The 21,296-nt window shown below is 42.4% G+C and overlaps 1 protein-coding gene across 2 annotated transcripts in view; it reads left to right on the top strand.

Annotated features, from left to right (window-relative positions):
* The window catches only part of LANCL2 (LanC like glutathione S-transferase 2), a 32,922-nt gene extending 12,368 nt beyond the window's left edge, over positions 1 to 20,554 (top strand). For both annotated transcript variants that reach the window (XM_059850039.1, XM_059850046.1), the window contains exons 3-9: positions 2,829 to 3,036; positions 5,233 to 5,380; positions 5,993 to 6,139; positions 9,756 to 9,938; positions 12,219 to 12,395; positions 15,637 to 15,709; positions 17,451 to 20,554. In XM_059850039.1, the coding sequence (XP_059706022.1) occupies positions 2,829 to 3,036; positions 5,233 to 5,380; positions 5,993 to 6,139; positions 9,756 to 9,938; positions 12,219 to 12,395; positions 15,637 to 15,709; positions 17,451 to 17,566 (1,052 nt within the window). In that variant the 3' untranslated portion in view covers positions 17,567 to 20,554. The remainder of the gene's footprint in view (positions 1 to 2,828; positions 3,037 to 5,232; positions 5,381 to 5,992; positions 6,140 to 9,755; positions 9,939 to 12,218; positions 12,396 to 15,636; positions 15,710 to 17,450) is intronic.
* Positions 20,555 to 21,296: the final 742 nt, after the last annotated feature.

Genomic DNA, 21,296 nt, shown 5'->3' with positions numbered 1-21,296 from the left:
TTTTGATGTTTTGGTACAGATGGTGCTGTGGGTGGATGGGTGGGGAACTTTCAGACAACTCAGGCTTAAAAGATAGACATGTTTCAGGGTCTGAAAGTGACTGGCTGCTGAGTGTGTGCAGATCTCCAGTGGTGGGCTTTCTGGTGCTGACAGGATGGAATGGCTCCTGGGGAGCTGTGTTCTGGCACAGTGACTGACAACCAAAATTATGGCTGATAAACCAGAGCATACTGAAAATGAGTCATAAGGTAAAAGTAACACAGCCATCATTAGCTGAAACAGGAATATAGATGAACAAGTGACGTTGTCTAATGAGTGTGGGATTTTTCCATCCTGTAGAAGGATTGCCATTTACATCTATTCTAAGCTGTTAACTTCTTTCAAGGCTCCTGTGGATATGGTTCTGAATAAAAGTATTTAAATCATCTGGTTTTTAAAATACTTAATGCAGATACTTTTTCCCCCAAACTTGCTCTTTGCTGCATTTTGCTAGTGTGCAAATCAGAAAGTAAAAGTCATGCTGTAAACGACTGCCCTGCTTTTTATGTACCAAGTCTAGACAAATCTTATTGGCAGTGCAGTCATAAGCATTGGCTTGCATTTTGTGTAACATCATTAAAATCTTGGAACACCTGCTGTTGGCATGTAGGAATCATGGGACACATGTAAGAGTCCATCTTACTTATACAAGTACTTTTTTACTTGACCTCTCGTACTTTTTGGCCAGACCTCTTGGAAGAGCCATTTTAAGGGTGTTGCACTGAGTAACACTAGGAAGGATGAGATGAACTGGACTTTGTTGCTACATTTCTAATCATACTTTGGTCAAGCCAAGATATTTATCCATTTGTTGCAGCATAAAAGGGTTCCACAAATCCCTGTAAACAGCCCACAAGTTCCCATGATGTTGAACTGGACTACCTAAACTCTGCAGCTTTCTTCTTAGATTCACCTAGAAAGGCTTGCTCAGAGCCTGCCCAGGGAACATGTGAGGATGTTCCAGCACTCTTGTGGTGCTGTTGTTCTGGTACTACTGAGGTAGCCTCTTAGGTGTGAGCTAAGTGGGCCTTGTGTGTACTTGGCTCTGGATGAGGCTCAGGAGAGTGCTCTCTCCATTCAGAAATGGGTTTGAGTTACAGTGTGGTCTGGAGATAAGTGATTTCCTTCTGCATGTGTATGTGTGCAGTTGGCCAACAGGCATCCAGTTAGATGGGTTTGTTTCACTTCCTTCAGCCTACATTGTTGTTACTTTTAAGGTTTTGGTTTGTTTGAATGGAAAACTATGTAATGAGTTCAACGGAGTGAAGCTTGATAGTACCTCCTGGCATTCTTAGAGCCCTGATTTGACTTCTGGCTTTTATAAACCTGCTTGACTTGTACAAGCTTGTAATCTTGTTTTGAAATACTTTTAGGGGGTATAAAGAACTCAGCAGCTTGAATCCAGAAACTCATCAAAAGGTCCTTTTACAAATCAAATGGGAAGACACTTCTTGCATATAATACATTAGAATTGTACAGGTAGTATACTCAGTCACACATGGGCTTGTTAACTCAAATTTTTGAATCTTCAGTGATCTCTGTGTAGTGGGTTGATGCTGGCTGAATTCAGGGCACCCACAAAGCCTCTCTCTCACTCCCCTCCACAGCTGGACAGGGAAGAGAAAAATATAATGAAGGCCTCATGGATTGAGGTAAGGACCAGGAGAGATCACTCACTGAATACCATCATGGGCAAAACAGGCTAGAATTAAAGATATTAATTGAATTTATTCCTAACAAAATCAGAGCAGGATGGTGAGAAGTAAAATAAGACCTTCAAAACACCTTCTTCCTACCTCACCCTTCTTCCCAGCTCTACATCCTCCACCAGCAGCACAGAGAGATAGGGAATGGTAGTTATGGTCAGTTCATCACCCATGGTTTTACCTGCTGTTCAGGGGGAAGAGTCATTCCCCTGCTCCCTCATGGGGTCTCTCCTACAAGAGACAGTTCTCCATGAACTTCTCCAGTGTGAGTCCATCTTACGAGCAGCAGCTCTGTGCAAACCTGCAGCATGGGTCACTCCTCCATGGGGTGCAGTCCTTCAAGCACGAGCTCCATGAGTCTTCTTCATGGGCTGCAGATGGATCTCTGCATGCCCGTGGTCCTCCATGGGCTGCAAGGTTACAGCTGCCTCACCATGATCTGCACCACAGCCTGCAGAGGAATCTCAGCTCCAGTGCCTGGAGCACCTCCTCTCCTCTCTTTCTTCGCTGACCGTGGTGTCAGCAGAGTTGTTCCTCTCACACGTTCTCACTCCAGTCTTCTCTGGCCACAATTACAGCTGCACAATAACTTTTTTTCCTTTTCTTCCTACATCTGCTATTACAGAGGTATTACAACTATTTCTAATTTGCCCAGCCTTGACCAGTGGCATGTCAGCCTTTGGAGCCACCAGGGATTGGCTCTGCCAGAATATGGAGGAAGCTTTCAGCAGTTTCTCACAGAAGCCTGTAGCCCTCCACTACCAAGGCTGAGTAACCCAATACAGTTTGCCAAGTGTTGAGGCCTGAGTCATGAGTTTTCTTCTTGTTTTTGGAGATTGAGACTCTACCGTTCGGCTACAGTCCAATAATTTTTATTTTTCCCACGATCCCGTTGAAATGTCATCCAAATAGTGACCCAGTGCCTTCACACTGTGTAAGCTACGACCCTTGACTGACATGTTTTTATTGCCAAAATACCTGTTCTCGTTAGAGTTACTGGTTCAGAGGCACCAAAGAGGGGAATATGATACACTTAGAAAGAAAAGTAAGTGAAACTCTCTCTTTTTCATCTGTTCATTTTAGGTATTGCCCTCTTATATCTGCAACTATACCGCGTCACGAAAAACCAGAGCCACTTGCAGCGATCTCTTGATTACGTGAAGAGAATCCTTCGCAATCTGAGTGGCAGAAGAGTTACTTTCCTCTGTGGTGATGCTGGGCCTTTGGCAGTGGGTGCAGTGGTCTACCACAAGCTGAAAAACAGCAGTGAATCTCAAGAATGTGTTGCCAAGTAAGTGGTTGATGGTGAGAAATGTCATGCTCTTTATTTGTAGAGAGCATTGGTTCAGTGACTTTGCAAGTGAAATTTTAGAGGACAGGGTTAAAGAATGGACACTTTCTCTCCTGATAAGTTTTCAATACAAGAATACAAAATAGGCTTTATCTTTATTAAAGCTGGCTTGCACTTGATATTTTCTCAGTTATCTTGAGTCCTCTATAGCTCTTAGGACAGGATGTCCTGGGCATATCTGCAGTGCACACATGTTTTGATTTTGTCACATTGAAGTGACATTTAACAAAAGCCACACTCTTGTCATCAGCAATATGTAGCGCTTGTGCAGTATGTGATGCTTTCTGTCAAGACTGGGTCTTAATTGTAGATTCATTACAAAACGTGTACTGCAGGATCTGGATGCAGGCAGACAGAAACACGGTGTATTGGATTGATGCATAACAAAAATTTAATATAACAGAAAGGAAGTATTTGCAGGAGCAGATTTGTAAAGGCAAAGAATTTAATTAGGTGAGAGCATATGAAGGGTGGCCTGAAAAAATTCCAGCTCTTTTTCAAAGTAATCTAAATGGAACAAATGTCTCAAGAAATCCCATTTATATGTAGCTTCATTAGAGAGCTGACTGTGCCTTTGCTGGTACAGAGTCGATTGCTATCCCAGCAAGGGCTGGAAGCCCTGGAACCCTGTGGGGTTTGCATTCAGCACCACAGTCCATCTGATAGCTGTCCAGCAGCACACCTCAGGCTGGCAGAATTTGCAGTGAGGCTTATGTCCTCATCTCCATTCTGGTTTATGTTTGGAAATGTAATTGGTCTCTTTCTATTCTAGAATCCTAGTGTGATTAACCTCTGCTGCTGTTCCTGAATGAATATTTCAGTTTTGAAGTGAATGTTAGGTTTGGGGTTTTTTTACTTTTACAACTGGCAGTAAGCTTGGGCATGTCATTTTGAATGCAGCTCAGAAAGCAGCGTTGCTTGCTGTAAGGCACAAAGCATGAGTATAGCAAAATGAGATTAGCAGTAAATTTTTAGTGTTGCCTCTCTTTGGAAAGTCATTTCTATGAGAAGTAGTGAAAAGGAATTTAGTTTGATTATTTTTTTATGTTATAACATTTTTGTTTACAAATATATACATGACACCAGCTGAGTAATACATTATAGATGTCAAAATGTAATCTGTGATTTCACTTTTAACTTTTTACCTTGTCCAGTTGTATGAGTTCTACAATAAAACTTAATAGTGAACAATTTAGAAGAAAATAATTTAATTCTAAACCCAAAGCATAGTTCTAAGAAAGGAGATATAAAACTGGGGTTTTTTAGTAGCTTTTTCCTAGTATTAAGCAGGGACAGCATAAACACATGATTGAGGTCAGTGGTTTTGCTATGGCCTGATATTAATGCTAACATTTCTCCTGAGAAATAATAGCTGGGGGAATCTGGGAATTGAATTTGGTCTTAATCCAGATTGTTGTTACCCCTGCCCCAATTTAAAATGTGATCATCAGCATGGTTTCATCTAAATATCAATTTAATCAAAAAAGATGGGAAAAGGGAGGGAGTGGCTGTAAAACAGATCTCTGATCCACCTCAGTGCTAATACAGACTGGTAGAGTATTAGCAGAGAGTCATTCTGGAAAAAATGAGAGTTACCATAGACAGCGCTTCTTGTTTCTTTTTTCACTGCTAAAGGCAAGCAAAACACTTGTGCATTGTAGCAGTGTCCTTTTCAAAACTGAGGTGCTAAATGCTTGAGACAATGTGTTTTCTTTGGAGAGGGAATGAGGAATGGTGGTGTTGGGGTTTTTTATGTGTTTGTTTTTTTCCCTCTTAAACATGTACAATTAAGTGTTCGTCACTTTGGTGAAATTCCCAGAGGCTCCAGGAGGTTTCTGTCTTTGCTGGAGTAGCTCTCTGGGCTTCTCCATCTCCTAACCTGCACCTGTTTCTGTCTGCACAGAATCCTGACAGCTGTGCTGATACTGACCCGGCTCTGGCTCAGTTTCCCATCTCCAAGATGGCAGGTGTGCAGAGCTCCTGCCTGTAAACCCAGCAGCCAGCTGGACTGGAAGTGATTGAAGGGGGATGGTGGGGCTTCGCCGTTTGTTCTGCTTCTGCTTGGATTGATGGCTTGTACAATGCAGCGTGGTCTCTACAGAAGATCCTCTCTTCTGCTTTCCTTGTCTGATTCAGGTTGTTGCAACTCCAGAGGACAGTCATCAGCACAGATTCTGAACTTCCAGATGAGCTGCTCTATGGCAGAGCAGGTTACCTGTATGCCTTGCTGTACCTGAACACTGAAATTGGTCCAGACACTGTCCCACAGTCTGTTATCAAAGAGGTAGGACACTTCTCTCTCCAGCATCACAGTATCACTGAGGTTGAACTGGGATTACTCTCATACATATTTCAAGCAATTTAAGAGAGGGATGCTGGCGAGAAGAGGGACCTAGAGCTGGAAACCCAATCTCATCTGTCCATCCTGTCTCTTCCCCCTTTCCCTGCTGCCCAGCTGGGGCTGGGACAGGCCAGTGTGGGTGGGTCTGTATCCAGCCAAGGAAATAAGTCAATATGCAGCTAGTTTTGACCACTTGAGACATTGTTACAAAAAAATCTTAAGACAGAAGCATGGAAGTATTTTAAGTTAAAAGAAAGGAAATTTAGCGTGGGGAACATGCATGACTGTTTTGCAGATACCAGAACCAGAGAAGCCAGGGCTGGAAAAAAGTAATTAGAAATATTGATAGATTAAATTTCTACTCTTAAAATATAATTAAGTTGATCATTACGGAAAATACCTTTTCTCCCTCAGCTCTCAAATCTGAATGAATAAATATTGTTGTCCTATCACTGTATTGTGGCTTATTGTTTGTTGTGGGTTTAGTCATGCAGAAGCAAAACCCTCTAAACTGAAGTAAGCAACTCAGGTCATTAGGGTGTGTTCTTTTCTTAGGTAATAGATGCTATTATTGAGTCGGGAAAAAACTTCTCGAAGGAGGAGCGGAAGACAGACCGCTGTCCTCTGCTGTACCAGTGGCACAGGAAGCAGTATGTTGGAGCAGCCCATGGAGTGGCTGGCATCTATTACATGCTCATGCAGGTAAGAGCAACCTCTCTTGTCTGGGGTGAAGTAGAAGTGACTTTTTGATCAGAGGGATCTTATCTTCAGCTTTCATGCATGTGCGGTGTTGTGCTGGATCAGGGTCTCACAATTTGGAGTTAGACTGCAGCACAGAACTGTCCTGAGGTGCTACCTAAGGGTTTGATAGCAGAAGAAAACTGTGACTAGGGTATGATCACATTAGAATGAATTAAGTCTTGAGCTGTGGTTCAGAGCACCAGCTTTTCAGGATCTGGTTTCTTGTCCTCAGCAAAGACAGTGAAGTGCTTTCTCTCATCTTCATACTTACTTTTTCTGGTGCCTGCCGTTGGAACAGCTAAAAATTCACTTACTATCCATCACTCTTCAGTTTTTTGCTATTTTTAAATTATTGCACTGGTGATGCCTCCTGTCCTCCATGCCCTTCCTCTTTTCTGTAGTGATATTTCCCCTCCCCCCCGCCATTGTCTTGGTGCTTTTGGAAGACTATCCTTAGTCACATATTAGTCTTCAGTATGCTTTTATTATTTAGATGTTTTTCTTCTTCCTTTGCTCCCCTGTTTCTCACACAAAAGTCTGATGTTCTTTAGTGTATTTATGACCCTTGTTTTCCTCTTTGTTTTCCAAAAGAGAGTCAGATTCCTCTCTTCTGTAAAGCTCCTCTTTCCCATACTTAAATCAATTCCCCCCTGCCCTGAGATTTGCAATAGGATTATGATAATTTCTGTTCTACAGTCTGGGAAAAGAGCCTTAAGATTCATTGTAGAAGATTGCCATAGAGCTGCAAAACTTTATTGCACCTCTTTCTGATTTTTGAAGGTGCCGCTGCCAGTCTGTACATTTCTGTAAATATCAATTTCCTTGCCAGTTCATGCAGAATGAGTTTTCTTCAGGCAAGTGGAAGGACTGTACATTCTCACAGTCTGCAGCTGTGTTCAAATGTTCACTGCAGAAGTGATTGAGCTGGTATTTGGTGCTGCCACTGCTCAGCCATTCCTTGCTTAGAAAAAATGCATTTCAGATTACCTTACAACATTTTCACCAGCAGTTCTGGTTAGACCAGCTGACTTTGCTATAGAAGTAGCTACTACTCTGCTACCTGGGGTGTGTCTTAACCTTACTATACCCATTTTCTGCAGTGACCATCCCATTGGGGCCTCAGGTTGCTCTGATTTTCCCTGCTCCTGTCTTTACCTACTGCTTTCTTCAACAAGGTTGTCCACACTCTTCTGCTTCCTTCAGCTTTCTGGCTTCTATTTTTCTTCCCCTGGTAGTGCTAGATTTTCAGAGAAACATCTAGTCTTCTAAAGAAGGCTCTTTAAAGGCTCCATCCTTCATTTACTATTTAAGGCTGATAGCAGAAATCATTGCACAGTGCTTTTTGGTTTGAGCAGAAGCTACTCTGTCTACATGTTAAAATCCTAGTTATTTTTCCTTTACATGTAATTGCTGCTTTTAAGAATTACCAGAAAGCCATTGTTTATGCAGCATTAGATTACCATATTTTCACTGTTAAATATGTTAAATATTGTGAGTCATGCAAAGTTGAGTCATCCACTGCAGAAGAAGATGGCATATCAGAGTCCCATCCTTTCCTCATCCCTCCCACGCCAAATGGGGTGAATTTTGCTGTATTTTCATCAAAGAATTCAAGAGATGGTTTGTTGAGTGGTTATTGGATAACAAAAAAAAAAAAAAAAAAGCATTTGAACATTGCACCTGAGGTGTGAAGGTTACTGAGGGTAATTCCTGTACAACACTTATGTCATAAAATCACAGAATATGCTAAGTTGGAAAGGACACATCAAGATCATCAAGTCCATCTCCTGGCCCTGCACAGAACACCCCAAGAATCATACCATGTACCCATAGTGTTGTCCAAACACTTCTTAAACTGGAGAAAACATGTATTGCTGGAGTTATTTACAGGGTACTGGAAGAATAAGAGCTTAGGCATGTTAAATAATTCATCCAGGAGGTAGAGGGGGAATTCTGAAGTGCTAGCTAGGAAGTCTCTACTCCAAGATCCTTTCACTAACCCTGAAGAAAAAGTGTCTGCACACCATTGCTCTTGGCCGGAAAGTCAGGACACACACACCTGTAGGTTACTCTTTAGCTGTTTGAAGTAAGTGCAGGGAACCTCAGCAGCTTGGGCAAAAAATTCACTTGTGCTCAAATCTTCTTGGAAGCACAAGGTAAGAAGGTTTGTAAAGAGCTCTGCTTTTCTTGGATTTACCCCCTAAAGATTTCTGAGCTGGCCCGGGCTTGCCTTGCATAGCTCAAGACTGAAGGCATTTATTGCTGGTGCCCATCCTCTGTGCTTTCTTCTGCAGGATTGCCTTGTGAAATCAAGAACCCCAAACCAGACATTCCTATGAAGCCTCCCTACCACACAGGCAGGGTTCTGAGTGAGGGCTGAGTAATTTTGGGGTGTTTTTCATTACAAGCTGCTGTGTATTCAGGTGTACTTCTGATGGGCAGCATGAACAGTCTGCTTGAGGGACCTGGTGGATAGAAGTCTGGCAGAGGTCTTCTGGCTGAGGGGAAATAGAGGCTTCTCATTTCTTCAGGTTACTCAAAATACAGCTATTGAATTTGGCTGTCAGACTTTGAATTGTAGAAGTGTGCTCACCTGTTGTATACAAATGTGCTGGAACTGGTGGGAAACAGTGAAATATTATGATATTGAATCAATAATAAAGACAAGTTATTTTAAAAAATAAGCTCAGTTATTAGGCTGTTATAGGCTCCAGTGCCTGTGGTTGTTCCCACAGCTTGCAGAAATTCCAGAAATCATATAGATTGTGTCAAAATAGAGAGCTCTCCTGTTAGAATGGTGGAAAATGGGCTGGTAGTGGAGGGAATGCTAACCAAGACCAACTGCAGACACCACAGTTACTTGGCTTCTAAACTTTTAGTTACAAGGAACATGCAGGATGATGGATGTATTCTCCATTTGACAAGGACGTAAATTAAACAAAAAAATTTGAAAGGAAATTCCTAAGAGCAACTGAATTATTTTGTAGTACAAAGATGTTTAGCTATTTGGTGAGGTAGCTATTTGCTTCGGAAATTGGAAATGTAGATTTATAGCCCCTAGCTTCAGGGAGCTTTGTTTACGATGGAAAACTTCAGCCTTCATAAATCTCTTGCCAAGTATGCTGCTATATACACTTTCCTTTATTTGTTGGGAAATAGTTATTTTTTAAACAAAACGTGTAACCCAGTATGTTGGAAGTGTGTATTGTGAGCACCATGTGTACAAAACTGTCTTTCTCCTGTAAGTGTTCTTCCTATTTTAAGTTACAAAGAGAGGTCTGGGAGTCGTCATACTTTCTTCTCAGTTCTTCCATAATCTTTCTGTGTCACCTCCATTAAGACAGGTAACAACTTGATGCCCCAATTTCTTTGTTTCTGCAATGACTGTAAAAATGCTCTTAGCAAGCGTGTAATAAGCAGGCATTAATTAAATCTGTAGGATGTGATTCACAGTATTTGGATCAAGGGCACTTATGCAGGATACTTGAAAACAGATTGTAGAATTAAGTGTTGATACACAGTTTCTTACTACTTCTGTTGATGCATTTAGTGATGTTTATTTTAATGTTTTCCTCAGCCAATTGCAAATGTGGACCAGGAGACCCTGACAGAGCTGGTGAAGCCAAGCATTGACTACGTGCGTCATAAAAAATTCCGATCTGGGAATTACCCATCGTCGCTGAGCAATGAGACTGACAGGCTGGTTCACTGGTGCCATGGTGCCCCTGGAGTCATCCACATGCTCATGCAAGCTTATAAGGTAAATCATTCTGTGTTCATAGATTTCACAGATTTACAGAATATTCTGGGTTGGAGGGGACCCACAGTGATCATCGAGTCCAGCCCTTAAGAGAGTGGCCCAAGCAGGGGTCAAAGCCACAGCCTTGGTGTAATTAGCACCAAGCTCTTAGATATTTGTGTATATATATACACCTATATATGTATATATACACCTCTGTCTTTACAGAGTGGCTTATATGCAGGCCTGTTTGTTTGCAAGACTTTATATAGTACCTTTCTAGATCTAGGCTTTTGAACAAGAACCCTAAGCAAGACACCTAAAAATCTTAGAATACTTACATTGGTATGTTTTAAAGAGAAAATAAGTGGGTAAAATTTCTTCTCAGGGCACTGGCAGTTACTAAGCTTTCTTGGAAAAGAGACATATATATAAAGAGTTTGGCATCAGAGTCCTGGGTGTGAGAACTTTGACCTAAATTCTTTGAATCTTCATCCTAATAGTTTTAACAATTATGTTGGTTTTCAAAAATATAGGTTCATGTGCCTTGCCAAAGAATGTCTTCCATAAATTACTCCTGTATTAAGATATAACTCTTGAGAACTTAATGTCAGAGCTAAGATCCCAGGCCTCTTCCTGGGCATAAATAAAACTGCTGAGCTACCACAAGCCTGCTGTTTGCCCTTCTCCATTCTTAACTAGGTTTGCTACCTGACTTTTTGTGTGCTTCTGATTTGTGTGACATTTGAAAGTATGCCATTTAATTAAATTTATGCAAATCGATTCTTGCTTTTGACAGCCCTCCTTGACAGATTCCCTGGTTGGCATCTGGGTGGGCTGATGAAAAGCAGGCTTGGTTTATGGTATAATTATTCATGCTGCTACCTGAAATGTGAACTTTACATTTCTTACAGCATTGCTGCATGTAACAGCAGTTGCAGTTGCTTTTTCTTTGGTCTGTGGTAGAGGATTGGCTTAACACTTTTCCACTCTCTCCTTCTTTGTCAATGTGATGCTTTCCCCAGCACAAAATGCTTTGCAAGAGGTGAGAGGGATAGGACCAAGTTCAGATTAGCAGTCACCTTTTTGGCCTCTTTCTGTGTTTAAAGTGATGAAAAATATGGTTTTCTATTATTCTTTATATTCTTCTTTTTGAAGCACTGAAAGAAAAAAGTTGGCATGTGTTTTGCTGGCTATGCTTTCATACAAGGCATGGGACTTGTGATAACAGACAGCAGTGTTTGTTCTGGAAATCAAGTCCTGTCGCCAGGCCTTAATTCAAAATGTTATAGCTAAGCAGCTGGCAAACCCTGTTCAGAGAGAGGCACTTCCTGAATCAAGCTTGTGAATTTAAGAATCTTGCATGTTAGTTGCTTCTGTTACCTTACTAAATAGTTTGGCAGGAGATACCATCTCTAAAGGACTAGGTCTGCAGTAGTGCATCAGGCTTGTTTTGTCGGGGTTATTTTGGTAGGGGTTTTTGTTGTTGTTGGTTTGGGGTTTTGTTTGTTTGTTGATCTGTAAAGTGACTTAGGCAAAGGTGAGCAACAAAGTGGCTTTATAAAGGTGGAATTCTGGTGTTAATCAGCTAAATTACTTGCTTTTGTTTGCTTCTTTTTGCATGAGCCCTCTATGTTTAAAATGCATATCAGTTGCAGTAAACTTTGCAAAACTGTTCCTTTGCTCAAAGTGACTACTGCTTCTGAGTATATACTATACAAATATACTAGTACAAGTACTCATAAAGAACATGTAGGGTTCCTGCTTGTATTTGTGACAGCATAAAGAGTCCTGTGCTCTGCAAGGAGATATCCTTGTGCATTTTTGACATGGAATTGAAGGCAGACAGTGAGCAACCAGGAAGAATTAGTCATGAAGACCAGACCAGCAATTTAGGACCAGATTTGATATCCATTATTCTAAGTTTCTTGGATGCAGCATCACATTTCTGTGTTTTCAAATTCTGGTTTGGGAATAGAAAATGAAGAAAAAAGGGCCACACAACATTCAAATAGATTGTAGGTTTTGAAACCAAAGGCCTTGAACTTGAGTTTTTTCTTTGGGGGTCCTGATTTTGAAAGCAAAAACCAGAAAAGTTTTTCTTTTACCCTACAGGAAAAGGAGAAACAACTTACTAAGAAAAGAAAGAGAAGTCTATGAAGAATAGATTATTAAAATTCAAAATAAATTTTATATGGAAAAACCCTACACAAACAGCAAAACATCTGTCAGAAGCAGCTTCCTTTTGTTTTTATTAATACTTCAATTGATGTGTGTTTATTCTCTGTTTTTATTCTACAGACTTTTAAAGAGGATAAATACCTGAAAGATGCTATGGATTGCAGTGATGTCATCTGGCAGAGAGGTTTATTGAGAAAAGGGTATGGGATCTGCCATGGAACTGCTGGCAATGGCTACTCCTTCTTGTCTCTCTATAACCTAACTCAGGACAGAAAGTACCTCTACCGAGCTTGCAAGGTGAGCTCTGCAGCACCCCAGCAAAATCACTGTTCCCTTTCATATCCCAGTGCCTGTACAAGGGTAAACTGGGGTGGGAGTGGGCTGATGTGCCCTGGGGCCGGCTGGGACATTGGGTGGGATAACAGGGCCCATCACTTGCTCCACTTCACTCACTTTGACTGGACACTTCAACTGTGTATGTGGGGCAAGCACTGTCTTAATAAGCATAATGAAACAAATTATTTGTAAGAGGGGAGGGACTGAATGTATTCAGAAGAAAATAAGAGCCTGAAAATTAGCCTGCCTGAACAGTAACAGACTGATGTTATGTGGTGCTAATTATTCCACTGAGAGTTTCACTGTCCTCCTCAGGTCCTCAAGCTGTTTGTATTTGTACTTTGTAATTATTTGTTTTCAGACTAGAGCCTGTTTGGGGCTTTTAGAGCTCTGAATTGCAGTTATTAAATTGCTCACTTAGAGTTTTTTTATTAATACAAATTGCAGAGAAAGACACACTCAGAATTTTTCCACTGGAATTGTTCAAGTTCTGCTCTCAGCTCCTGACTGTGCTAGCACTTACTGAAGGAGAAGGCTTTCTCTGTCTGTTTCCTTACCTTGTAAGACCTTGGTTTGGTTTGTTGAATATTTTTTGACATGAGGTTTCATATTGTGTACACAGCTTTTTTGCTGAAGCCTTTTACACAGTGTTGCAAATGAAATTTGATGAGTTGCTTCCTAGGTGCTTTTTAGTGAATATTGGCCATATGTAAAGTTACTGTATTCATCTCTGAAGTCAGCCTGTCCTCTCTCTGCAGAGCTTAAAAAATCTGCTGCTTGTCTCACATTTACCAAAGCATCATGCTCTGAGGACACCTGTAGAAATACCTGCATCCTAGAGATTGAAATAAAACTCTAGTACTTCCACAGCAAATGTGACTTTGTTACACATGGAGTCACCCACTGCTGGTGTGTGAGCCACAGCACCCTGCAGGCATTGCTGGCAGCATGGCTGTCAACTCTCCTTATCATCCTCCATGCTAGCACACCTTGTGCAGCTCTGGGCAGCATTAGCAGCTCCTGGTATTGCTGTATTTCTGGCCCAAGAGAGCCCTGGTGTTTGTCCACACCTATCTAGAGAAAGCTAACATATCTGTCTCAAAGCCAGAAAAAAGGCAGAGACTCTGTTACATACCTGAAATCCCTTTAAAGAAGGAGGTTGTGATGCAGTGGCCAAAGACTGTTTGCTGGAGCTGCCCACCATAGTCAGGCAATGGATTTGCAGCCACTCTGCCACTCAGCATAACCAGCATCCCCCTTGGGGATGCTAAGTGGGAGAGTGGGGACACAACAGGCAGAGTAACAGGGAAACAGGCAGAGGAATTTGCTTGTCTGGCATTCTTGAAATCCTTTCTTTCTGAGTCAGAGTGTGCAGGGAAGCAAACATGCAGTTATGTTGGTACCTAGAGGCATGTGACTGAGAGAATGAGATGGCTGCCCTCCCAGGGGTGCCTCTTCACACTGAAAACATCAAGCTCAGGGGAAGGAGTCTTGCCTGGAATACCTGGTTACCTCATGAAACCCATGAAACTGTTTCACAAATGAACCACAAGAACTTGAATAGAGTAGACCCCTGTTTTGTGCTTCACATTTTATCTTCACAACTTTTCTCTCAAATTGTCAGGAGCTGAGGCGCTCTGGCCTGTCTGTAAGAGGAGATAGGGGCTGTGGCATCCTGGGCTCCAGGCAACAGAGCATTGAGCCCTGTGCTGTGCAGCCTTGTGACTGCCACTGTTAGTGGCAAGCATGCCAGTCTGTGTGACAAATAATGTCAGATGTCTTCCTAAGATATTGTTTCTTCCCCCTCTTCTCCCCCCACCAGTTGTAGCTTACTGGATCACAGTTGTGCTGAAGCTATGCTCTTGCAAATAATGGTTGTGTTTCAGTAGCCTAGGGTGCATATTTAAAATTTCTGTTGCAGTTCCCAGGCTGGAAGTAATAATCCCAGGCTAGTGTGCAATCAGATGTGGATGCTGCAAGAATTGATTGTATCTTAGAAACATGCCATAAACATGTTTAGTCTTCACATGTAAGACAGGATTACATGGGAGAATTAAACCGTAGTTTGGAGGTCTATACCCAGAGGGTGCCCAAAAATATTTTATCGGTTCTTAATAACAGTGTGAATCACAGAGTTTGTGGTTTTTCCCTTGTGTTTCCTGAAGACACACACATATGTACATACCTCTGTCAAGAGAAGATCATCATCCTCCACTAAATATTTAAACAGAACAGAGTGAGGAGGTGAGTTAGAGAGGAGATACCACCCATTTCCTTCTAATGAATAGGCCGATGGCTCTGGAATCATGCTTAGACCTCATTCAGCCCCAGCTCTAGGGCAGGGGCACCCTCTAGTTTGTTATGTTTGCTAGCAGGTAGGCCAAATTGCAGGGGAAGCAGGGAGAGACCTCTCAGTTTGTTGACTTGCAGGAGTCTATGCATGAATTTCGAACAAGCAGTGGTTTGCATCCAAGCACAGAAATGCCAGGGCAACTTGTGCCTCCCTAACGCTCTGGGGAGCCATAAAGAAGTAGCTGATTGTTACTGAATTGATCCAGGTGTAGTTCATAAGCCATGTGTGTCTAATGTAGCTACTGCAGCAGTGCTGATCAAATGTGAGAAAGACATTGTTAACTCTTTTTAATGGTAATCCATCTCCTGCAACAAAACATTGATGACTGTAATTGTCTAACTGTTTTTATAATGATTTTTCATAAGGCTTGGGGAGAGCAAATAAATGAAACTAATTAATGACAGCTGAAGATTGAATGCTCTAAATTGGTGCACAGAAATGAAAGAAAACCAAAATGCAATTAACAGCTATAAGTCCTCAATTTGTGGATAAATTAAGCACCAAGAGAGATAAGAAATTGATACAATATTAGTAAAATTTTGACTGAGTTTATCTGTTCTTACAGCATTTTTCCTTGGCATGTAGCATGGTTGATTTACAAAAAGCAGATGTCTAGCCCACTATTACATTGTTATGAAACTGAAACTCACTCTATGCAAATACATATTTTAAAACCTGATTGCAGGCCTTATCATGGTTGAAGGAGGACAAATTGGTCTCAGTGATTTATGTGTTGTGTGTCTGCTTACACTGCTTCACATTTTGGACCTATTAACTGATGATATTCAGATACTCAAGCTTGTATTTACCAGTCTTGAATAAAAATATATTTTTTAATGTGTTCCCCAGTTTGCTGAATGGTGTTTGGAGTATGGTGCACATGGATGTCGTATTCCTGACCGACCTTATTCCCTCTTTGAAGGTAAAGTGATGGTGTTGCAAATGGTCTTGTACTACAGGAAAGAGGGGCATCCTTGCAAGTTTGGCACATGTGTAGGAGTTGGGAAGTCTTTGGTGGGTTCCTCCACTATTAAACCCCCCCATACCATCATCTCTGCCTAAAAGAAGGCAGGGGGTGGAAAAGGACAAAGAAAAATCATTCACCATCACAACTCTCACTCCTGCTTTCATTTCAGCAGCTCGAATGTAAAACCAGTGGCAGTGTTACTCCAGAATAAAATTCTACTGTGCTGATGCAGCTTGGTTTAAAGCAAACAGAAGTTCAGACAACAGTTTTGTCACAGGTGGTTTTTCAGAAGGACTGGGCAGAGGAGCAGCTGTGGGTGAGGGGTCTCCAACTGGCTGCTAGCTGTCAGAACTAGGCCTTCTCTGCTGCCATACTCAACCAAGGAAAAGGTAGTTTTAAAATGAACCCAAATCACTTGAACAGGAAAGCAGTGCAGAGTTCTTAGGGGCTTATCTGTAAGTTCCAAGATGTTACCAGATACTCTCCTAGAGCTTTGTATTTTTTTTTGTTTTTAAATATAGCTTATTTTCTATTCCTTGTATCATCCTCATGTTACAGAATCAGCAGCAAGGAATTACAGATCCAAGTGGGATTTAAGGTAGCACCGTGGCTGCTCCATGAACGATGAGCCTCGTGTGCCACCTGCCGCAGATACTTGAAATTACAGTAGCCGAGCGGGGATATTTGCAAATTAACAATCCAGGGCATGAATGAACCCAAGAGAGCAGGAGTTTATATGCAGCTCTTCTAAATACAGAGTTATTGTCTTAATGCTTAAAGGAGAAAAGCATAAGTATTCCTATTCCTGAGAGCACCCATGCATGCTCTTGTAGGGAGGGAAAAGAGCATGCATACAATCTGTTGTATAAAAGCTTTGAAATTTGTTGATGTGAAACAGTGCAAAGAGCAGGATGATTTGTGCTTGAATGCTGACATACAGCTTTTATTTTGGTTTTTAATTGTCTGGAATTTTAAAAGAAAAATATAGAAGTCTCATATTTGAGTCTTAAATTGGGGCTTTTTTTCTTTTTGTAGCCAAAATCATGCTTGCAGTTGTCCAATTCTGCCTGTACATGCATGCTATGAACAGAAGTTGCATGTGCATCTTATGGAATTGTCCTAAGTGTTTTGTTTCCATCAGATACTGTAATTCAGAAAGGTTCCTTTATATATATGCATAGCTGTTTATAAAATAGGATTTTAGCTTATCATAAAACTGAACTTGTATTTGTATGATTTCCTTGTTGGGCCTCTCCTGTCTGTCACCCTATGAATTCTGTTGGGTGATGCACTTTGGGGTCTGGATGGCCTCTTCATGGATAGTGAGGAAATGAATCTGTACTTCACAAGTGCAATAAAGTTTTGGCTTTTTCTTTTAACCAGTGAAAGGAGAAGCAAGAGCTGCTCAAACTATGAAGGACAGTCCAAGCTTAGATTAACTTTTTCTTAATTTGAAATAGCATTGAAGTTGTCCAGCTGAAGAGATGTTAGCAGAGACATCTTGGTTCTTGCCTTTGATATTTTCAAACAGAATTTGGTTTCCTGGGCAAAGTATAGATGAACTTGCCTTTCCATCGGGCCTAAGTTTACATCTTTAAAAAAAGATGCTAGTGAGGGAGGTGTTCAAATGGGTGCTGTTGTCTTTGCTGTCAGCTGTTTTAATGTGCACAATGATCTCCTCCTCGTTTTGTTTTAGGCATGGCTGGAGCTATTCACTTCCTGTCAGACATTTCAGTACCGGAGACTTCCCAGTTTCCAGCGTTTGAACTTAGACCTCAAAGGAGGGAAAACAAAGTGGAACAGGACAGCTAAAACCATCATTTTGAAAGGAAACTGATGCCAAAAGAGAGAAGACTGTTTCGTGCCTCTGATAGTGAAGTAACTTGACGCTGAACCGACAGATGGATAAAGCCCTTTTCTCACCCCTTCTGCCCCAAAGGACCATGAAGTCATTAGAGCATGAACAGGAGAAGCCACACTTAAGTTCTGTTAAAGTGACACTTTCAGGTGTAGGACCAGAGAAGTCAAGTTTTGAACTTTCTCTTTTCTGTTGTATTTGTCTTCTTCAGGTCTTTGCCATGCTCTGCACGTTTATTGGTGTTGTGTGTTGATCCAAGTCTTTTGTTGTTAGCCAGAAGCTGGTCTCTGTGTGAATCTCTGTCCTGTACCTTCGTGCATGACTCACAAGAGCAGTGTTGCTTTCTGCAGCGTGGTTACCTGCAGAGAGAGTTTGCTGCAGGACAGTGCCCAGCTTCACTGGTGTGCTGGCAGCTCTACAAAGAGATGAAAAACGTTTCTGTGTTCATTTTTTCCTGCCTTTTTCTCCACAGTCCTTACAAGCTAAGCTGGTGGAGATCAGCCTGTTTTGATGAAGAAGCGTGAGGCCATTACCGTTTTCAGAAAGTTAGCAGGTTGGAAGGGATCTGACTTGTCTTTTGCAGCTGTTGTGGCAGGCTTCTTTGAAAGTCTGGAAGAGAGGTTCCCTTTGGTACTTGCAGCTGTTTAGTGTGTTAGTGTTAGGTGCTTATAGCAGGGTGCAGATGTTTCCCCCACCACTGCAAAGCCCCATCCCATGCCATGAGCTTAAACTGCAGATGCGGTCACTCGGACTAACCTCCCTCTGCCACCAACAGCAGAGCCTGGACAGCATAACTGCTTCTCCTTTCCTAGACCTCGATTTGGAATAAACCTCTCCTGCAACATCTCATATACTGGTGAGCAAGGGAGGGTGCCAGGGCAAGCGTCCCATGCAGGTAGCTCAGGATGGTTGTTACTTTGAAACCAAAGGGGTGATTTGTTTGGGCCCTCCCATGTAGTAGTACAAGGGTGATAAATACCAGTCACTTTTGGAGGCTGCAGAAGATTATCTGCAATATGAAGCCATTGCTAGTGGCTGTAATTGAAGTATAATTCATCTTCAAATCCACACAGAAAAAGCTCTTTTCCCATAGTCTTAACTGCTGCTAGTGCTTTGCTTCCCCCTGTAGTGTGGTGGGGTTGTGAAATACTAGACCTGCCTCCGGATGCTCCTCAGTATCAGGCCATTGGTTTGGGAGAAGTGGGACATACTCTGAGTACTCTTAGAGCAGGCTTATGTGTCCAGGTAGTACCTGAAGTGTAGTGCACTCCCAGTCGCTCAGGCTCTGTGGTCCTCCTCCCCCAGATCTCCCTGTGCTCTGTCAGTCCAGGTGCTGATTTTAATTGGTATCTTCTGTTGGGTTCGAGTGTGACAGATGGCACAGTTTGACCTTTTGGGCACACATCAGGATATCTGTGACTTGTGGGCCATCTGCTGAGTGCCAGTGTTTGTGGTTGAGCTTGGAGATGCATTGTTGCTCCTGCATAAATCGGTCTTGATTTGTCACCTGGCAGGTGACTTCCTTGAGCACATTCCAGTGTCTGTTGCCAAATCCCTTGTGATGTTAATCACTTCCCCATTCAGTTCTGCCAGACAGCAGCAGCAGTGTAAGTGCACGAACAGCTAACACCACAGTGTAGTGGCTTCTCTCTTGGCTTGTTAGGGAGGATTAAAACATGGGAGCAGCAGAAGAGACTTCTCCACCCTTCTGGCAACGGCAGAAGGTGAGATGGGAGCAACAAACCCAGCTGCATCTCTACAACCAGAGATTGGGGAAAATGCTGAAAAGCAGTGGGAGTAGATAATGCTGCATGGCAAGCAGCTGGACTGAAGCAAACAGGAGCAGAGCAGAAAAGTGAGGAACAGAGGGAGTTATTAAAGTGAGGGATCAGTGAGGAACAGGAAGAGCTGATCATGGAGGCAGTGCACAGTGTACCAGCACAGGCATCTCGATGAGAGATTCCTCCATGCCAAGAATGCCAAGAGCTAATTCTGTTTCTTTCTTCAGCCTGTGGATCCCTGATCCTGCCCATAGAAAAGTCAGGAAGGAAACTTGCCCAGGAAGTCTCGGAGAAATACTAACAGAGGTGGATGGCAGCTCTGATCCTGTTTCACATCACTTTGTTCCTTACCCTCCACTGTGGGTGCAGAGCATGTTGGGTGTGTTAACAGGGAAAGGACTCACCACATTTACAGGAACTGCTTGCAAACACTGGCCACCCTGGCAAATCCCAAGCCTCTGTTGTATGGACTGTGTAACTAGGGGGTCAGCTGGCAGGTTTTTCATTCATGCATATTGGTCTTGGCTACTGTGCTTGGAGTGGCTCCTGTAGGAGGTGAGTTTGGCTGGCTGGAGCCTAAAGGGAATTAAAACCTGCTAGGTTTAAAAATGCACAGATATATACACACTAAGAACAGCTGAATGCTGAGCAGATCCCCACGATGCTGGAGTGTACCTGTCAAGCTGATGAGCAAGTCGGCTACCTGCTCTTCTGTACCATAGCCAGCCTTCTGCCATGGTGGGGCCTGGCACCATCTTTATCTGCAGAACCCTCTCAGAACTGAGTAAGACTGGAAATGTATCGAGCTGGGTAGTGTCTTGACAGTGCATCTGCCTCATCTTCCTGATGTGACTTTCCCCGTGGCTCCTCCTTTCTGTTTGCTACAGCATTGTGATATCTAGGTGGCCCCTTATGGAAAGATACGGTGTGAAGGTGAAAAAGTGCATTTCACCAAGGCATTGTCTTCAGAAATGACATCAAACTACAAATGTAGAAAATGTCTTAATATTCCCTGTTTTGCTTTGTCTGTGTGTAATAGTCCACCTGTTGCAAAAAGCAGTAGTGTTAAAAATGGAAACGCTCTTTGGGCAGAAAAGAGGAAAAAATGCTGATGTTTTGTTCTTTGGCTTTATTAGTAAAGATCAAGCTATGTGGTGGTAATTTGTGTGAGTCTGGTTTTTTCTTCATTGCGGTTCTCCTTCCTTCTGTCCAGCACTGTGGTGATAGCTGTCCCACTGATCTGACTGCTGAGCTGCTTCCCTGTCTCAGAGTCCTGCAGGTTGAAACACATGCCAGAAAGAGGGCAGATTGCTGGTTTTGTAACCTTCCCATTTTCTTAGCACTGCAGGTGCCTTTTCTGCTGCTGCTCCCAGATGATTTTTAGTGTACACTGCTTAGTGCAAAGCTCTGCTTTCCTTTGTGGCCACATAGATCCTGTTGGAGAGTTGGCAGCTAAAGCCAGACTCGGGATGTACTGGTTTTTAAAACACATGTATGAAATCTCTCTGTCCACCTGTGTAACAGCTGTTTCCCAGTTCTGAGGAAGTTTGAAATGTTCCTCTAGCTAGGCTTTAACAGAAGTAAACATCAAGTATGCTGCAGACAAAGGGTAGTATTTCTGTTTCACGCTGCCCTTTGTGCCACTCATGGCCATCTTGGCCAAGAGAAACTGCTGCTTTTTTTGCATGGAGAGGATCAGTTCTGGTGTGCAGACAATCTGTACAAATTCAGGTGCAGGTTATAACGGCGTTGGGGCTTTTCTAGCACAGCAGATCTCTGACATCTAAATAGCACATGAGAGATGCATGGAAAGAAGCACTTGTGCTGTGTGTCACCTCACAGCAAGGGTAGAGTCACCACTGTGCTGCCTGAGCCCTGCCCAGCAGGGTGTTTGATGCGGCAG

Source organism: Haemorhous mexicanus, chromosome 1 (genome assembly GCF_027477595.1).
Source record: "Haemorhous mexicanus isolate bHaeMex1 chromosome 1, bHaeMex1.pri, whole genome shotgun sequence".
Classification (NCBI taxonomy): domain Eukaryota; kingdom Metazoa; phylum Chordata; class Aves; order Passeriformes; family Fringillidae; genus Haemorhous; species Haemorhous mexicanus.
This window is presented reverse-complemented; position numbering and strand designations above follow the sequence as displayed.